An 18,594-nucleotide genomic window follows, 5' to 3' on the forward strand; every position below is an offset into this window, starting at 1 on the left:
ATGACCCCTGTGATTTAGCCTTCACAGAGACACACTCACAACACACACACACACACGTACAAGTGTATCCACTCTCACACACAAGTTTCTCAGTTTCCATACTCGTCCTCTTAATTGAAATGCCTGTGAGGTCAGAATTACAGTTACTAGGTTTCCATTATTAAAGGGAGAGAGTGGGAGGAGGGAAAGAGAGACAAAAGGTCAGAGAGAAAGAGTATGTGTGCTCCAGAGAGAAACACACACAGAGAGAGAAAGTGACAGAGTGACAGACAGAATGTACTCTATAAGGCCAGTGTTAGTTAGGCAGTAGTAGGGGTCTAAAACTAGCAACACCACTGTCCTATATGTCAGGACAACTCTCTCACACTAATTGATATAAAACAACATTCAGACCCTACCCCTGAACTCTGACCCTTGTCTGCAGGTCACGGGGGTCCACCTAATGATCAGACACTCTGACCAAGAAGGGGGCTTCCCAGGCCACTTCAAAGGCCTGAGGGACACAGCTTCAGTCCAATGACACATTTCATTTAGTTGTTTCCTTGTTTTCAACCATCTAAGGTATTTTCTGAACATAAAATTGAAACAATGGATATTATTTACAGTTTGAATCAATGTATTCAGGGTTTAGAAATGTAATGGAGCCGGACTCCTGATATGGATGGCTGTGACCCAACAGAGAAGGACAGTGGTGAAACCTGATGCTTCATTGATCTGACTAATGTCCAATAAGGAGTCCGGTTCAGCTGCTTGATTGAGACAAGTCATTTCTTTATTTCTTTTTCACTCTTAATTCTCTCCATTCCCACAGTGTGGTAGTAACCAGAGAACCAAGTGCAGAGCAGCTTTAGTTTGCTGATTTGGGTCATCATGACAGAACTCAGAAGACTTTCATCACAGTTTGGACCAGAGAAAAACCATAACACTACCTACCACCACCCACCCCCCCACCCCCCTTTACACCCCCCTACAGTCCCCCTCTATAGCAGGCCCTCTCCAGGCCTCACCATGTGCTAATCTCTCGTTTATGGACAGGCTTTTCTCTTCTCTCCCAGTGCAGCTGGGGCCTCTCACTCAGTCAGTCAGTCAGTCAGTCAGTTTGTATTTGGGGGAATATGGTGCTATGGTGACTAAATGAGTTTGGGTATTACAATACATGGAGACTGAGGAGTAGTGGACTCTGGCCAAAAGAGCTGTGCCATTAGGCTCTGGACTGGAGAGCAGTAATGTAGTGTGTCTCTCTGGGATTGGATGAGGCGATGCCAAGAGAGCATAGTGTGTACATGTCTTTGCAGGCCTAGACCTCAGGCTCCCAGCACCATATATAGTTTCTCATTAGTCCAGACATGATATTCAGTGGGAGATGAGTTCCTTCTATGGTTCCTCAGACAATGTGGACTATATCTGTCAATTGGTGGGGGTAAACTGTTAGGGATTTCTCCTTCCAAAGATGTGAAACATAGGCCTGCTGAGGGCACCATGATGATGAGGTCGTCCACATCTTAATCAACAATGAGTGATCAAGAACTCCTAATCGACACCAGAGTGATCGTGACACACACCCCAGGGCTATGGCTGAATTAGAATGAGGCTAGGGTGCACAGTGGGGTTGGGGTGCTGTTTGTGCTGTAACACCAGAGCATTTTGTGCCGTAACACCGGGTAGCACTTTGCTTACAGACCAGGAGCCCATCTGTCACCGTCAATATGTATTGTGTGTGTGTGTGTGTGTGTGTGTGTGTGTGTGTGTGTGTGTGTGTGTGTGTGTGTGTGTGTGTGTGTGTGTGTGTGTGTGTGTGTGTGTGTGTGTGTGTGTGTGTGTGTGTGTGTGGCCCCATGCCACCACATTTTGAGAAATCATTTCAGAGGGACTGGCTCTCAGGACAGAATGCTTATCAGCCGCCGTCAGCCAACGACATGAGTAATTACCCATGATTCACCTTGAGGACTTGATCATCAGCACTCTCTCTCTCCACCTTCCTCTTCATCCAGCACACTCTCCTTCCCCCTCTCTTTCTCTTCATCCCCCTCTCTCTCACCGTTCAAGACCACAGCAGGCAGTGGTTTCTGCAGGGTTATTCAGTAGTGTACCTTAGTTCAACCCACTCACTGTATTTTCAATCTGTTCTGAATCTTTCAACTTTACATAGAGGAATTCCCACTCTCAAAGGTTATGTCAATTACCCAAACCTGGCCTCAAACCCAGTCCAAAATAAGCAGGAAACATTAAAAGTCAGTGTTCTGTAAGTGTGTTTGGTTCAACCTTACAAAATAACCTCTAGGTTTTATAGTGCCGGTAGTTAATATATAGCTGGTGGAAACCAGGGCTGGCAGCTCTATAGAACAAATGAGAGGATTACCTTTAGCTCCAGCCAGCCAACACTTAATAAAGTTCAGAGGAGAAATTGGCTGCTGCAGCCCACGAGGCCAGTACGGTAACGGGTAGACAAATAAACACAGTAGGCCAACACACAGAACCACACACACACACATACGCAGACTTAGACCGTGGCATTGGTAGAGACACAGGAGGAAGTAGGTAGAATAGGGAAGGGAAGGAAGTCATGCAGTTTTGTGTTTTGATTGTGTTGTTGTACAACTGAGTTATTAATGTTTGATCTCTGTGTTGTAATACTAGGTTAGTAATGTTTGATCTCTGTGTTGTAATACTAGGTTAGTAAGGTTTGATCACTGTGTTGTAATACTAGGTTAGTAAGGTTTGATCTCTGTGTTGTAATACTAGGTTAGTAATGTTTGATCTCTGTGTTGTAATACTAGGTTAGTAAGGTTTGATCTCTGTGTTGTAATACTAGGTTAGTACTAGGTTAGGTTTGATCTCTGTGTTGTAATACTAGGTTAGTAAGGTTTGATCTCTGTGTTGTAATACTAGGTTAGTAAGGTTTGATCTCTGTGTTGTAATACTAGGTTAGTAAGGTTTGATCTCTGTGTTGTAATACTAGGTTAGTAAGGTTTGATCTCTGTGTTGTAATACTAGGTTAGTAAGGTTTAATCTCTGTGTTGTAATGCTAGGTTTTTAAGGTTTGATCACTGTGTTGTAATACTAGGTTAGTAAGGTTTGATCTCTGTGTTGTAATACTAGGTTAGTAAGGTTTGATCTCTGTGTTGTAATACTAGGTTAGTAAGGTTTGATCTTTGTGTTGTAATACTAGGTTAGTAAGGTTTGATCTCTGTGTTGTAATACTAGGTTAGTAAGGTTTGATCTCTGTGTTGTAATACTAGGTTAGTAAGGTTTGATCTCTGTGTTGTAATACTAGGTTAGTAAGTTTTGATCTCTGTGTTGTAATACTAGGTTAGTAATGTTTGAGCTCTGTGTTGTAATACTAGGTTAGTAAGGTTTGATCTCTGTGTTGTAATACTAGGTTAGTAAGGTTTGAGCTCTGTGTTGTAATACTAGGTTAGTAAGGTTTGATCTCTGTGTTGTAATACTAGGTTAGTAAGGTTTGATCTCTGTGTTGTAATACTAGGTTAGTAAGGTTTGATCTCTGTGTTGTAATACTAGGTTAGTAAGGTTTGATCTCTGTGTTGTAATACTAGGTTAGTAAGGTTTGATCTCTGTGTTGTAATACTAGGTTAGTAAGGTTTGATCTCTGTGTTGTAATACTAGGTTAGTAAGGTTTGATCTCTGTGTTGTAATACTAGGTTAGTAAGGTTTGATCTTTGTATAACATATATGTTATATATACATATTTAACCATATTACAATCTGATCCTCCTCCTCTTTAACAAGACAAATAAACACAATATGTCTCCCCATCCACGCATATGGTGAGCCCATCACATACTTAGCCTATGGATAGGTTAATCCCACTTGATTTAGCTCATAGGATTACAGAAAATAAGATGAGCTTGTATTGTTTGTTCGAAATGTCCTTAGCACCATTAAAACCTACAAATCTGCTGACAGACAGGATAGAATGTAAAGACGTGTGTAAACCATGAGACATGTATCTACTACTCACCCCGTGTGATGGGTAGGAGATCCATCCCAGCTCCCCCTGGCTGGCTTTGGAGTCCAACAGGTTCACTGTAGAGAGGAGGAGAATAACAACAGGGATGGGTGTTGGGAAGTGACTATGGGAAAGCAGGTAGTCCTGGCACCATTGTGGACATTTTGAATCGCTATCCTTCTGATGACTAATTAGCCTCATCCTCCTTTCTCTCTAAACCTGGCCTTGGGACCTCCAGTCAAGAGCCATTACCAGGATAGTATTTACCCAGCTGCTCAATTCGCAGGACTCCTTAGAACACATAGACACACACACCAGGCCTGTTTCCCTCTGAGGACTTCCTAAAGCTAACCAAAACAGAGACAGCCTGCTGCACTGTCCTCCAAAGCAAGAGATGTTCTGGTCTGTGGCGACCTGGAAGGCTGTTGAGTCACTGCTACAGCTGTGTGAACTGTCCCTCCTCTGAGTTATATAGTACTGATACACATGTACTGTAGGGTCAGGAAACCACATATGCTGTTACCAATCTTTGGATCTACAATCCCTGTCAACCTGTAACTCTCATGTTCTAAGCTTTACATTGGCATCTTTAGGTTTTCAGATAAATCATGGGCTCTGACTGGACATATGTACAACATTCATTACTACACTGTAAATATGGAAATTAGTATATTATTTCACCAATTTTAGCTTTCAATTAATTATTTAGTTGTTAATTAATTGAAACGTTTGTCTAACGGTCATCGAGAGCTATGGTTAGATTGTGTGATCTGAATGGTGTGAGTGTTATCAGACATACACTACATGATCAAAAGTGTGTGGACACCTGCTCGACAAACATCTCATTCAAAAATCATGGGCATTAATATGGAGTTGGTCCCCCCTTAGCTGCTGTAACAGCCTCCACTCTTCTGGGAAGGAGAGTCCACTATATGTTGGAACATTGTTGTGGGGACTTGCTTCCATTCAGCCACAAGAGCATTAGTGAGCTCGGGCACTGATGTTGGCCGATTATGCCTGGCTCGCTGTCAGCGTTCCACTTCATCCCAAAAGTGTTCCATTGGGTTGAGGTCAGGACTATGTGCAGGCCAGTCAAGCTCTTCCACAAAGATCTCGACAAACCATTTCCGTATGGACCTAACTTTGTGCATGGGGGCATTGTCATGCTGAAACAGGAAAGGGCCTCCCCCAAACTGTTGCCACAAAGATGGAAGCACAGAATTGTCTAGAAAGTCATTGTATGCTGTAGCATTAAGATTTTACTTCACTGGAACTAAGGGGCCTACCCCGAACCATGAAAAACAGACCGAGAATTATTCCTCCTCCACCAAACTTTATTTTTGTGTGTGTTATCTTTATGTATCTTTTTTAAAATGCAGGACCCACTCAGGAGCTCAACTTTACAGTTGGCACTATGCATTGGGGCAGGTAGTGTTCTCCTGGCATCCGTCAAACACAGATTCGTCCGTCGGACTGCCAGATTGTGTAGTGTAATTGATCACTCAAGAGAACACATTTCACCTGCTCCAGAGTTTAATGGTGGAGAGCTTTACACCACTCTAGCCAACAGTTGGCATTTTGCATTGTGATCTTAGGCTTGTGTGAGACTGCCTGGCCATGGAAGCCCATTTCATGAAGCTCCCGACAAACAGTTTTTATGCTAACGTTGCTTCCAGAGGCAGTTTGGAACTCAGTAGTGATTGTTGCAACCGAGGACATATGATTTTTATGCGCTTCAGCACTCGTCAGTCCCGTTCTGTGAGCTTGTGTGACCTACCACTTCGCATTTCAGCCGTTGTTGCTCCTAAACATTTCCACTTCACAATAACAGCACTTACGGTTGACCAGGGCAGCTCTAGCAGGGCAGAAATTTGACAAACTGACTTGTTGGAAAAGTGGCATCCTATGAAGGTGCCATGTTAAAAGTCACTGAGCTCTTCAGTAAGGAACATTCTAATGCCAATGTTTGTCTATGGAGATTGCATGGCTGTATGCTCGACTTTATACACCTGTCAGTAACAGGTGTGGCAGAAATAGAAGGGGTGTCCAAAACTTTTGTATATATAGTGTAGGTGGACCTATGTCGGCGAATACAGCACGGCTTGGAATGCTGCTCTTCCAATCAGCATCCAGAATCCAACAACTCGTTTTATAATTACTAAGACAGAACAGTATGATAAGAGCTGTGACACAGGGCCTCTGGTGGGCTGCAGTGCCGCTGGTGCAACAACAAAGCAGGGAAAAAGCTCATTTAATCTTGATTCAATCTTCCTTCAAGATCTGTGTTTTCAAGGGAGGCTGGGATCAGATATCCTGACTAACAAGTGTTTGAGAGGAGAGTGAAGATCTGTGTCAGTCTCTATGGCAGGGTTCCTCAACTGGCTGCCCGCAGGTGGTTTTATTTGGCTCCCCAGAAAATGTTTTACAAACATTGTTGGACATAAAAACACCAGGAAATCTGCTCAAAATTATACTAATTTTGGAAATCTGTTCCCAGGTATTCCTGCGCATAACAGAGAGACACATCTGATTGTATACAAATATAAGCAAGGTTTGAAATGATTATGTTTTAGTCAAACATTATATCTGTTTGGGCATCTTGAGGTCTACAAATGAATTAGAATTATGTTCCAGCCCCCGACCATCCACTCAAGAAGAAAATCAGCTGAAGCTAGATTATGCTCCCTGCTCTATAAGGAGTTCTGAACATGCTCCCAATTGGTTAGGTATCTTAAGGTTAGGTATTAAATCTATATTGATTTGCTACCTCCCTTTCCAGTTTGCACAGGATCGAGGACAGTACGGAGTGGAGAAGAGAGAGTATAGGAGGGGAGAGGAAAATAAAGATTATTAGCACATTCCAGACTGAAGCCAACAAAATTGAGGCTCACCTAAATGCTAGCCAAACAGGGTCCGCACGCACACACACACTCCTATTAAAGCTAATAAAGCTATCTGCTGCTGTCAGATTATAGCAGTGCAGCATCCAGCTCCATTGGTTCCAATTTACATTTCTCAACGAGCCAGGCCCCATCTCAAATTGAGCCAAGCGAGGGAATTTGAGAGCAGAAAATTAGATGGCTCTATCTGAAGCTGCCTCTCCAGCTGCATGGGCCGGAAATCACCACCAAAGTCCCACACACTCACACAAAGATCCACATGCACACAAACACACACACACACAAATACATGCCCAGACACTCACACAGAACACTCACACAGACACTCTCTCGTCAGTGTGACTACCCAGTCAGTCGGCCGTAGTGTGTTTCAGAAAGCACAGACTTTTTATGGTAACTAACAGTAAAGAACAGTATTAATAGCAGTCTTCTGAGTAGACTACTGCTGGTCTCTGGTCTGGGAGCAAACAACATGGGAACAGTCAGGTGAGTCAATATAGGAAAGACAGAGGCAGAGTAACACCACCGGCCTAATAGTTCCATCTGATGTAGAGAATTCGCTTTTATTGAAGATTTCAGCTCTGCAGCAAAGTGTACACAGGGTTGTAGGCAGACAGGATGCACAGTGAGCAGTGTCTGCAGGAACACATCAATATGATATAGAAATCAGTCTGCCCAGACTGCCACAGAATGTAGGGAACACGCCTGTTATGACTGCCGGTTATGTATGTGTGTAAGGGTCTGCAGTAGTCTGTCTGCAGCCAGGCACATCTGCAGGTTGTGACTGTGTGTTCAGGGTGAAATGTTCTCCTCCCATCATGAATTATTCACAGCGAGTGTCGCTGTGTCTGATGCTGCTGCTGGTTCCCCTCTCACAGCTCATGCATGCAACTAGCTCACAGTCTCACGTCAGAATTAGACGTTCAAACCTCAAATTTCGACGTTGTTCCAAACGTCAAATGTTGAAGTGTTTAAGGTTAAATTTAGGGATTAACTCCAAAATCTTAAGGTTAGGTATTAACTCTGAACGGTTAAGATAAGGGTTAAGGTTTGGGATAGGCTTAAAACAACTTTCTATGGCTGGATTTGAACATGCAACATTTGGCCCCAGAGGCAACAGTGAGCGCTGTCCTGTCTCGACTTCCTCAGGCATGGGATGGAAGCCGAATACTGACTTGTAATCACGTGTGACGTGGCTGCATACACGCACGTACACACAGTCTGTGTCTCTAATAAACCCATACATTGTGAGATATTGGATAACCTATAAACACCGCCTATACATCACTTCCACCACTTTACACTGCTATACCTACAAGTTGACTCATAACCCACAGTCCCCGGCGGTTATATCCGCAGGGTCATTAAATATCGGGGCAGACAGGTTAGGGTCATTAAATATTGTGTGGCTGAAGGGCGTAAAGAGCAACAATACCTTTAAAAAAGTAATGCATGTATAATTATCGTGCAATTTAGGCTTCATTTAGGTTTTTATTTTAGGCTATCTGGTATTAGCGCATAAGCCTAAACTTTAGGGCTTAACTGTAGCTCGCCAAATAGCCTACACAGCCAATCGCCAAATAATGCTTTTGGGAGCTAGCAGAAAAACATGTAAGTACATTTCATTAAATAAGACAAAAGCTGCAAAAGGAGAGTTGAAAATAAAGAAGGGAGGGCCAGAAAAGTAATGTTTGCAAAAGATTTGGTGAAGTGGTAAAATATGATAATATCAGTGCCGGCTATGTTATGTGTGATGCTTGTGAGGCGCTATTCAAAATCGACAGTCACAAGAAGGGACTTCAAATAGGACTATGGTATGTCAAAGGAACTGTAGCCTGCTGTTTAGATGGGTTAAATGGAAACTGAAATCTGGACACTGACGATAGGTCTATAACCTCTCACATAGCCTTAATAATAACTCCTGTAGTATTAAGCATTTGTTGCAGTAAAATTATACACCAAAATAAGGCAACAATTGGACTTGGGAACAGGAGTGGAGAAATAGTATTTCTTTCTGCATCTTGAGATAATTAAATGCTCAGTTAGATACCATCTGTAGAGGTGCGGTCTTAATCATAAAAGCATCATGAAAGCTGATAGTATTTCAACAAATTAAAATATGCATCGAAGCCGATCTGAAATCTTATCAGAAACACGTTGGGTCGCTTACAACCGGTCAAACTGATGTCATTTGGACATTTTGCACATTAAATCTTTCCTTTTTTTGCGTTATTGTATTTTTCCCTCAGAAAAAAACTTTACCGATGTCAACTAGAATTAAACTAGAATTCATTGTATCGACCTATTCCATTATTCTGTTGAGCAAATGTGTATTTAGTCTTCTAGGGCAACATATGACAAAAGAGAAGATACATGTATCTAATTACAGACAAGTTGACTAACAAATAGCCTACCAAAATGTCGGAAATTATAAGCAGAAACACATCAAAATCAGGCAAATCCTGCACCCCTGTCAAAAAATAATTGTTATGCCGTCATTGACTGTAGCCTATATAGCATATAGCGTATTTTCTATATTTTCGGGTAAGGGTTGGCTGCGGACCTCAGATTTTCACTTTATCACATATAGTCGGGCGGATGCGGATGGTTTATTAGCAATTGCGGGCGGATGCGGGTGAACAAACAGCTGATCCGCGCACCACTAACCTAAAGGCCTCCCATCCAGCAGATAGGTGTACCACACACACACACAGAGAGAGAGAGAGAGAGAGAGAGAGAGAGAGAGAGAGAGAGAGAGAGAGAGAGAGAGAGAGAGAGAGAGAGAGAGAGAGAGCGCACTATTTTTTAAAGCGGGAGCATGTGTAAGCACATTTCCAGACCCCCTGAAAGGTACCATCGCTCACAAACCTCTGCTCCTCCCAGCGGGGCTACTGCCCCGGCTTCTCCGGGCAAGGCCTCCCTGCCACCGGCTAAAAATACCACCACCTCCCGGCGCCCTGGCAGGGAGAGAAACTACCGCGCGTCACGCAGCAAGACTCACCACTGCCGCCTATTCACACACGCACGCGCTCCCGCAAACATAGGCTACACTTAGGCCTACCAAGACTTTCTCTCATTTTATGCTGCACACTCACTGCTCAAAGATAACTTAAACTGAGAAAATACACTGATCCGTTGGTGCAAGAATCCCTCTTCAAATCAAGCCAATACGCCTGCCTACAATATCACATACATTCTGGCCAAATTATCCCCCAAAAATGAACAATTCTAAAAGTGGCCGTATTACTTTCTACTCCTGGGGTAGACGAATTGCAATACGAGACACAGTGTCGTAGGTCATCAAAGTTCCCCATGACCATGGCTTTAGACAAGCACTGCTAAATGGCAGAAACATTTATTTGCTTCTGTAAATATGAGTGTGTATAGCAGGTAGCCTGCCCAGATAGGAGAGGAGATATTAAATAAGTCACTGCTATAACTCTGTGTTGTGGATTACAGGGGCATACTGTATTACGGTAGGGAGTTTATCCATTGTCCTGCTACTAGCCTTAACCAATAGCATGTGGTCCTATACACATTTGATCAAAGTCATAGCCTATTGAAAACATGAATATATGGACATGGTGATACAATTCAGTATATAGGTTGCACCATTTTCACAGCATTTTTGTCTCTGCTGCCAATAATTCAATTTGAATAATGGGTCTATATAGGCAGGCCCAAGTTAAGGGGTATTTCACAATTCGTTGTTCTTTATTTTGGTTGATTTTATTTTTGTTTTTTTTAAGAAAAACTACCATTACCTTATGTGGAAGGTGGAAAAAATTGCGTCACCATGTTTTGGTCCATGACCGAATTGTCTGACCTCGCAGTAGGCCTCTGCCCTAGCACACTACCAATCTAGCATTCATGTGGCTTTTAAAATAGTACAATATCCTGCTAAAACTTTAACAATATATTTATCTGTAAAAGCAATACATTTTTCTTACGTCAGTTCAAATTGGTTTTAAGTGCAATGGGTTTTGAAGATCTCACGAGGACCTGATGAAACAGCCTCAGATAAAACAATAATAATGGGCGATATAATGATGTGGGGAAATATAGATCGAAGTACTGAGAACAACATTTCTAAACGTGTCTAGTGTTGCAATAGGCATAAGATAATTCAAAACGAAAACAATAAAAACAATATAGGCATAAGTAAATAAATAAATGAACATTTATAAAGTTGAAGGCCTGGTGGGGAAACATCAGATCCCTAAAATCTATTTTAACATTAAAATGCTGATCATGCGTAAGGCGAAGCCTGTGCGTGATGTTGAAACTGTACATTGCCGAAGTTGTTGAAAGATTTATTCCTTCATCAAATAAACACAAGAGTAGCTAGAAGTTTGCAAAAAAAACAACAATATATGTTGGCTAATTATTAAGAGTATTGTCATCATCATGATCATTAGGCCTATAATTAATGATAATGATGAATAGCCTGATATTATTGTCTAATTATCGTTAATATAATTAACCTAATGAACCACTACATTTTGAGAGGAAGCATAAAAGATGACATAATCCTAGTCGTCATGTAATAGTTAAGTTTTACATTTCTAAAACGTCCATATTTTCCCCCGCTTTTACAACAGGACTATATCACCTGCTTCACAGATTATTCTGAACATTCACAAAACACACACACACGCACACGCACGGTCAGGTTGTCCTAAAGCTATCCTATATCACAGTCTATTATTTTAGGGTATGGGTTTTATATAATGCAACCCAATGAGCCATGCGAGTCGTGGTTCCGCTAAGCCCCAAAATAGGCCGTTACGGATTGAACAGTGGTTGGACTGTATTACTAATGTCAATTTACGACTTTGTATGCTCTGAAATGATAGATATGATATGTGGCAACAAAATGCAGTGAATATTTCCAATATGACGTTATTTTATTTAACTAGGCAAGTCAGTTAAGAACAAATTCTTATTTACAATGACGGCCTATACCGGCCAAACCCTAACCTGGACGACGTAGGGTCAATTGTAGATGCATAGCCTATACACTTAACCTACATTTTGCGGGAAAAGCTATATAGGCATATCAAATAAGATACTTTTATATAGCCAAGGCCCCATTTTTTGTTCTGCGCTCATAAAAGGAAATACACCAGATAGCCATGGTCCATGTTCTTTGAATTTTAAAATGAACGGAGAAAATGTGGCTTTGTGCTAAAAGTTTTCTTTATGAAAGGGACTTATGCAGTGTAGCCTGTAAAGGAAGGGAGGGGGTTCTGACTTAACCGGGCCCCGATGACATGGTGCCTCGAGCACAAAAACAGCATCAAACAGGGAGACGATTCCTCTCTTCCCTCTTGCTCCGCAGAGTGTGCATTTTCTGTTTCTGATAGAAGTATTTTTGATACTTCTATTATTACAGATAGGCTAGAGCGTGTGAGGCTTCACGGTGAGAACGGCTCGATACTGACACTCTCTGGTAGACAGACCGGGTGTTTCGGGTGGCCATACATTGCACGAAAGCAGACTTTTATAAACAATAAGCTACAGGCTAAGAAAATAATGGCAACTAACAACGGATACATAGCCCATTGTTATTAGATTATTCTACCACCACAGGAGATAATAATAACTTCATGACCGATAAATAAGTGCATAGCCTACATAGCCCTAAACAATAATTAGGCTGACAAAAATAGAACGACTAGGCCTATATTTGACTTGACTATACTGTGTATGTCGACGTCTGGCCTGCCGAGATCGAGCTGTGTGGGCTACTGGAAGTAGTGAGGTGAATAAAAGTGTCAAACAGTAAAAGCAGCAAAAAAGCATGTGCTGTAGAATCGAAAATATCAAAGCTGAAATAATCCCCTCAAAATGCCAGACGTTTCTAAAAAACAAAAATACATACATGCTGCCCAGAGACCCATAAACTTAATTAGGCATACATCAAATCGAAAAAATAAAGTAACTTCATAATCTCCAAGCTTGGTTTATTAACCGTTTATATAGCCTATGAGTTCGACTACAATATAGGTCTAAAGATGAGACAAGGCGATACTATACGCGCCTCTACCCAGCAGCTTACATGCATGGAGAAATGACTGGTTTGTAGCAATACTAAATCCTTCCCGTTACAATACATTAATCAGCTTAAAGAGCTATGATGTGGATTGAAATCTAGGCATTTGTATTGCCCAAAGACAAAGTTGTGTTATGTGGCCTTAACTTTGACCTCTCGCGCTGGCCCATAGGCCTAATCTGTCTGACCTTTGAGCGTTATTCGTTGTTCATTTTGATACCATATTCTCAGGCCTTTTTTTATATTCAAGCGTTGTCCTTTCCTACAAGAAAAACACAAAAGTGATACTGTAGTCGCCTATGGTATAGGCTTTGTGCTGTAGAAGATATGTCCACCCTGTTGCAACAAAGAATAGGCCTATGGGGAAATGCTGTCTAGTCGATCGCATGTTTTCAGTTGTGTGCCTTCAAGGTCTTAGGCTATTTATTCACTTAAATTGTTTATAGGCCTATATGTTTACAGTTCAATTATGTTACAATTCATCAGGGAAAATATATTCTATAACATGTTCTCAAATTTGAATTATAATGCCTATAACTAATGCGAAGCCTATTACCATGTAAAAACAAGTCAATAATAGCATGACAATAAATAGCTTCGTTTTACTGAGCTCACTCTTGATTAGTATTTGGCTTTGTCTCACTATTGACCGTACAAGTAGGCTACAGGAATTTCTCAATGTGCAATTACCTGAGGAGCTTTGCCATTTGAAACTATAGGCCAATCATTTCATAACTGGACCATGTGTGTGCATGCGTGTGTGCGGCGCGAAAAAAATAAACAACCCATCGAGAGTGCATGTGTCGGCGGCGCGATAATAAACAACCCGTCGAGAGCGGCCTATTCAAGGAAAAGTAGCCAATGGATTAGTTAAGCGATGGAAATGTCGAGTGGAAGAGTCCTTGCGTACAGCGCGCTATGGGATATCAATCAGAGAGTGTGCGTGTTCCTTCGAGCACGTCTCCACAAAGTGGGGCATATTTATATAATCCAATAAACTATCCGTGTGAATGAATACTAATTCATGTGAATAGGCTGCATTTTCTAAATACACATCTATTTAGGCTAATGTGTGATCCGCTTGGGTTAAGAGGAGCGGAGGTTCACTGCCTGCCTCTGGTTCTTTAGTGTGCACTACAGCGCTTGAACTGCCTGCTTCTACTCGGTGTTGTTGTCTTGGGACAATAGCCTACATGGGGATCTGTGAGTTATAATACCAAACATATTAATGAACACTTCCGCATCCACGTTTCAAAATGTATTATTATCACTATTTAGAGAATAATGATGGAATACCAATCGTTAATTCCAACCAATATATGCACGGACACCCCACTGTTAAATGCCTAAAGCTGATTATCGTGATCCCCCATCCAACACCAGTTTCCATCGATTTACCAGCGGGCCAAAGCTCTTAATGAGAGTTTAAAACGCTACACGGAGTCCGTGCATCAATCCTTCTATTGCATTACATCCATCTTGGATCAAAACACAGACTGGGTTAAAATAATTACACGATCATTTAAAAATGTGCTAAAATTCCGCCATGACAATTTTTGGACATTATCGAATGGTCTATCATAACATGTCCTGGCTGTCCCGTCCATCCACAGCATCAGTGCTGTTAGAACAACCTTAAATGTCTGGGGTCCAGACTGCAACACGAGCCGCTGCAGCCTACCACGCTCTCTCTCTCTCTGGGAGCGAACGCATAACCTATCTCCCCTCTCTAACATGGATCTTTACTCTTTCTCTTTTTATGTCAGACCCTCTCTCTCTCTCTCTCTCACTCTTACCTTCATTGGACGGGTGGATGATCAGAAGTGCTGGGCAAATAAACGACAAGATGAACAGAAAAATACAAAGTAGTAGTGGTTTCGCGCGCGGTTTGCAATCCATGACGGCAGGCAGTTCAGAGGGCAAGACAGCGCGAGGTACATAACTCCGTAAAGCATGCGCCACTGAATGATGTGAGCTCGCTCTCCGGTTCAGACAAGAGGCTCGCGTTCAACTCGGCTCCGGGGCTGATGTCAACTTTGACACCGAAGAATGAGGAGGAGTCTGCGCTCTCTCTGTCTTACTCTCTCACTCGCTCTACTGAACGGAGACTGGCTGGAGCGGGGGCTCTCGTTTTCTGCAGGGTCCTACAGAGCTAAATCGATTGGCAAAGAGACGCTCAAGTTCACAAGAGGTCAATTTCCCAACAGATGATCAGAAGTAGAAAGCAGCAGCATTCCCTCTCCAAGCATTAGCCCCAGGACTCCTGCAGCATTCCTTCTCCAAGCATTAGCCCCAGGACTCCTGCAGCATTCCTTCTCCAAGCATTAGCCCCAGGACTCCTGCAGCATTCCTTCTCCAAGCATTAGCCCCAGGAGTCCTGCAGCATTCCTTCTCCAAGCATTAGCCCCAGGAGTCCTGCAGCATTCCTTCTCCAAGCATTAGCCCCAGGAGTCTTGCAGCATTCCTTCGCCAAGCATTAGCCTCAGCAATCCTGCAGCATTCCTTCTCCAAGCATTAGCCCCAGGAGTCCTGCAGCATTCCTTCTCCAATCATTAGCCTCAGCAGTCCTGCAGCATTCCTTCTCCAAGCATTAGCCCCGGGAGTCCTACAGCATTCCTTCTCCAAGGATTAGCCCCAGGAGTCCTGCAGTATTCCCTCTCCATGCATTAGTCCTAGCAGTCCTGCAGCATTCCTTCTCCGAGCATTAGCCCTAGCAGTCCTGCAGCATTCCTTCTCCAAGCATTAGCCCTAGCAGTCCTGCAGCATTCCTTCTCCAAGCATTAGCCCTAACAGTCCTGCAGCATTCCTTCTCCAAGCATTATCCCTAGCAGTCCTGCAGCATTCCTTCTCCAAGCATTAGCCCTAGCAATCCTGCAGCATTCCTTCTCCAAGCATTAGCCCCGGGAGTCCTGCAGCATTCCTTCTCCAAGCATTAGCCCCAGGAGTCCTGCAGCATTCCTTCTCCAAGCATTAGCCCCAGGAGTCCTGCAGCATTCATTCTCCAAGCATTAGCCTCAGCAGTCCTGCAGCATTCCTTCTCCAAGCATTAGCCCCAGGACTCCTGCAGCATTCCTTCTCCAAGCATTAGCCCCAGGAGTCCTGCAGCATTCCTTCTCCAGACATTAGCCCTAGCAGTCCTGCAGCATTCCCTCTCCAAGCATCGGCCCCAGCAAAACACACAGCTCCATTCTCAGACTTGACGGATTACAAATTTAATTAAAACATATTTATGTAATTATAAATACACTCAAATTATAATAAATATATTGCTTTTCATATTCTTAAGTCATAATGTTTCCGATAAACTCAAGTAAAAAATTAGAGTAGGGTTTCCTTGTTCTGGCTATAACTAACACATGTGATTACTCTTAAAGCCTTAGTTGATGAGTTGAATCAGGTAGTGCTGCATGGACCTTTGAGTCTAGCCCTTTATGCACCCACTTGGGTTCCCAGGATAAGCAAGATTGGGAAACCATGAGTTAGTGAGGCTTTGTTGTCGTGGTGTGACGTGGTGTAGCATGTCCTGCTTGCTGAGGCCCCTGACACACTGATCCACAGTGACAGGACTGCCCCTACCGCTGCCTGCTGTGACGTCACACACCCCGAGAACCCAGCCCAGGATAGCTGCAGGGTGGAGGGAGAGAGAGAGGTAGAGGGAGAGAAGAGAAAGACCGAATCACTGTTTCAGAGTCAGCATTCGTCAATACAATATTACACAACCCAATCTCCAAATAAAACACCAAACCATGGCCTTACTGCAGCAACAGAATTACACCACGGCTTAATGTTTCAATTACGCCATGTGGTGCCATATCATAGCTGTCACAGAATTACGCCATGTGGTGCCATATCATAGCTGTCACAGAATTACGCCATGTGGTGCCATATCATAGCTGTCACAGAATTACGCCATGTGGTGCCATATCATAGCTGTCACAGAATTACGCCATGGATTTACGTTTTAATTACTCTATGGGGTGCCATATCATAGCTGTCACAGAATTACGCCATGGATTTACGTTTTAATTACTCTATGAGGTGCCATATCATAGCTGTCACAGAATTACGCCATGTGGTGCCATATCATAGCTGTCACAGAATTACGCCATGGATTGACGTTTTAATTACTCTATGGGGTGCCATATTATAGCTGTCACAGAATTACGCCATGTGGTGCCATATCATAGCTGTCACAGAATTACGCCATGGATTGACGTTTTAATTACTCTATGGGGTGCCATATTATAGCTGTCACAGAATTACGCCATGTGGTGCCATATCATAGCTGTCACAGAATTACGCCATGGATTGACGTTTTAATTACTCTATGGGGTGCCATATCATAGCTGTCACAGAATTACGCCATGGATTTACGTTTTAATTACTCTATGGGGTGCCATATCATAGCTGTCACAGAATTACGCCATGTGGTGCCATATCATAGCTGTCACAGAATTACGCCATGTGGTGCCATATCATAGCTGTCACAGAATTACGCCATGGATTTACGTTTTAATTACTCTATGGGGTGCCATATCATAGCTGTCACAGAATTACGCCATGTGGTGCCATATCATAGCTGTCACAGAATTACGCCATGTGGTGCCATATCATAGCTGTCACAGAATTACGCCATGTGGTGCCATATCATAGCTGTCACAGAATTACGCCATGGATTTACGTTTTAATTACTCTATGGGGTGCCATATCATAGCTGTCACAGAATTACGCCATGTGGTGCCATATCATAGCTGTCACAGAATTACGCCATGTGGTGCCATATCATAGCTGTCACAGAATTACGCCATGGATTTACGTTTTAATTACTCTATGGGGTGCCATATCATAGCTGTCACAGAATTACGCCATGTGGTGCCATATCATAGCTGTCACAGAATTACGCCATGTGGTGCCATATCATAGCTGTCACAGAATTACGCCATGGATTGACGTTTTAATTACTCTATGGGGTGCCATATTATAGCTGTCACAGAATTACGCCATGTGGTGCCATATCATACCTGTCACAGAATTACGCCATGGATTGACGTTTTAATTACTCTATGGGGTGCCATATTATAGCTGTCACAGAATTACGCCATGTGGTGCCATATCATAGCTGTCACAGAATTACGCCATGGATTGACGTTTTAATTACTCTATGGGGTGCCATATCATAGCTGTCACAGAATTACGCCATGTGGTGCCATATCATAGCTGTCACAGAATTACGCCATGTGGTGCCATATCATAGCTGTCACAGAATTACGCCATGTGGTGCCATATCATAGCTGTCACAGAATTACGCCATGGATTTACGTTTTAATTACTCTATGGGGTGCCATATCATAGCTGTCACAGAATTACGCCATGTGGTGCCATATCATAGCTGTCACAGAATTACGCCATGGATTTAAGTTTTAATTACTCTATGGGGTGCCATATCATAGCTGTCACAGAATTACGCCATGGATTTACGTTTTAATTACTCTATGGGGTGCCATATCATAGCTGTCACAGAATTACGCCATGTGGTGCCATATCATAGCTGTCACAGAATTACGCCATGGATTTACGTTTTAATTACTCTATGGGGTGCCATATCATAGCTGTCACAGAATTACGCCATGTGGTGCCATATCATAGCTGTCACAGAATTACGCCATGGATTT

General features: G+C 42.7%; 1 protein-coding gene across 1 annotated transcript in view; it reads right to left on the reverse strand.

Moving 5' to 3' along the window:
• The window catches only part of LOC115121626 (ephrin type-A receptor 3-like), a 150,469-nt gene extending 135,518 nt beyond the window's left edge, over positions 1-14,951 (reverse strand). The window contains exons 1-2 of the mRNA XM_065014187.1: positions 14,719-14,951; positions 3,980-4,044 (exon numbers count right to left, since the gene is read on the reverse strand). Of these exons, the coding sequence (XP_064870259.1) occupies positions 3,980-4,044; positions 14,719-14,821 (168 nt within the window). The 5' untranslated portion in view covers positions 14,822-14,951. The remainder of the gene's footprint in view (positions 1-3,979; positions 4,045-14,718) is intronic.
• Between the last annotated feature and the right edge of the window lie 3,643 nt (positions 14,952-18,594).

This window comes from Oncorhynchus nerka, linkage group LG3, assembly GCF_034236695.1.
Source record: "Oncorhynchus nerka isolate Pitt River linkage group LG3, Oner_Uvic_2.0, whole genome shotgun sequence".
NCBI lineage: Eukaryota > Metazoa > Chordata > Actinopteri > Salmoniformes > Salmonidae > Oncorhynchus > Oncorhynchus nerka.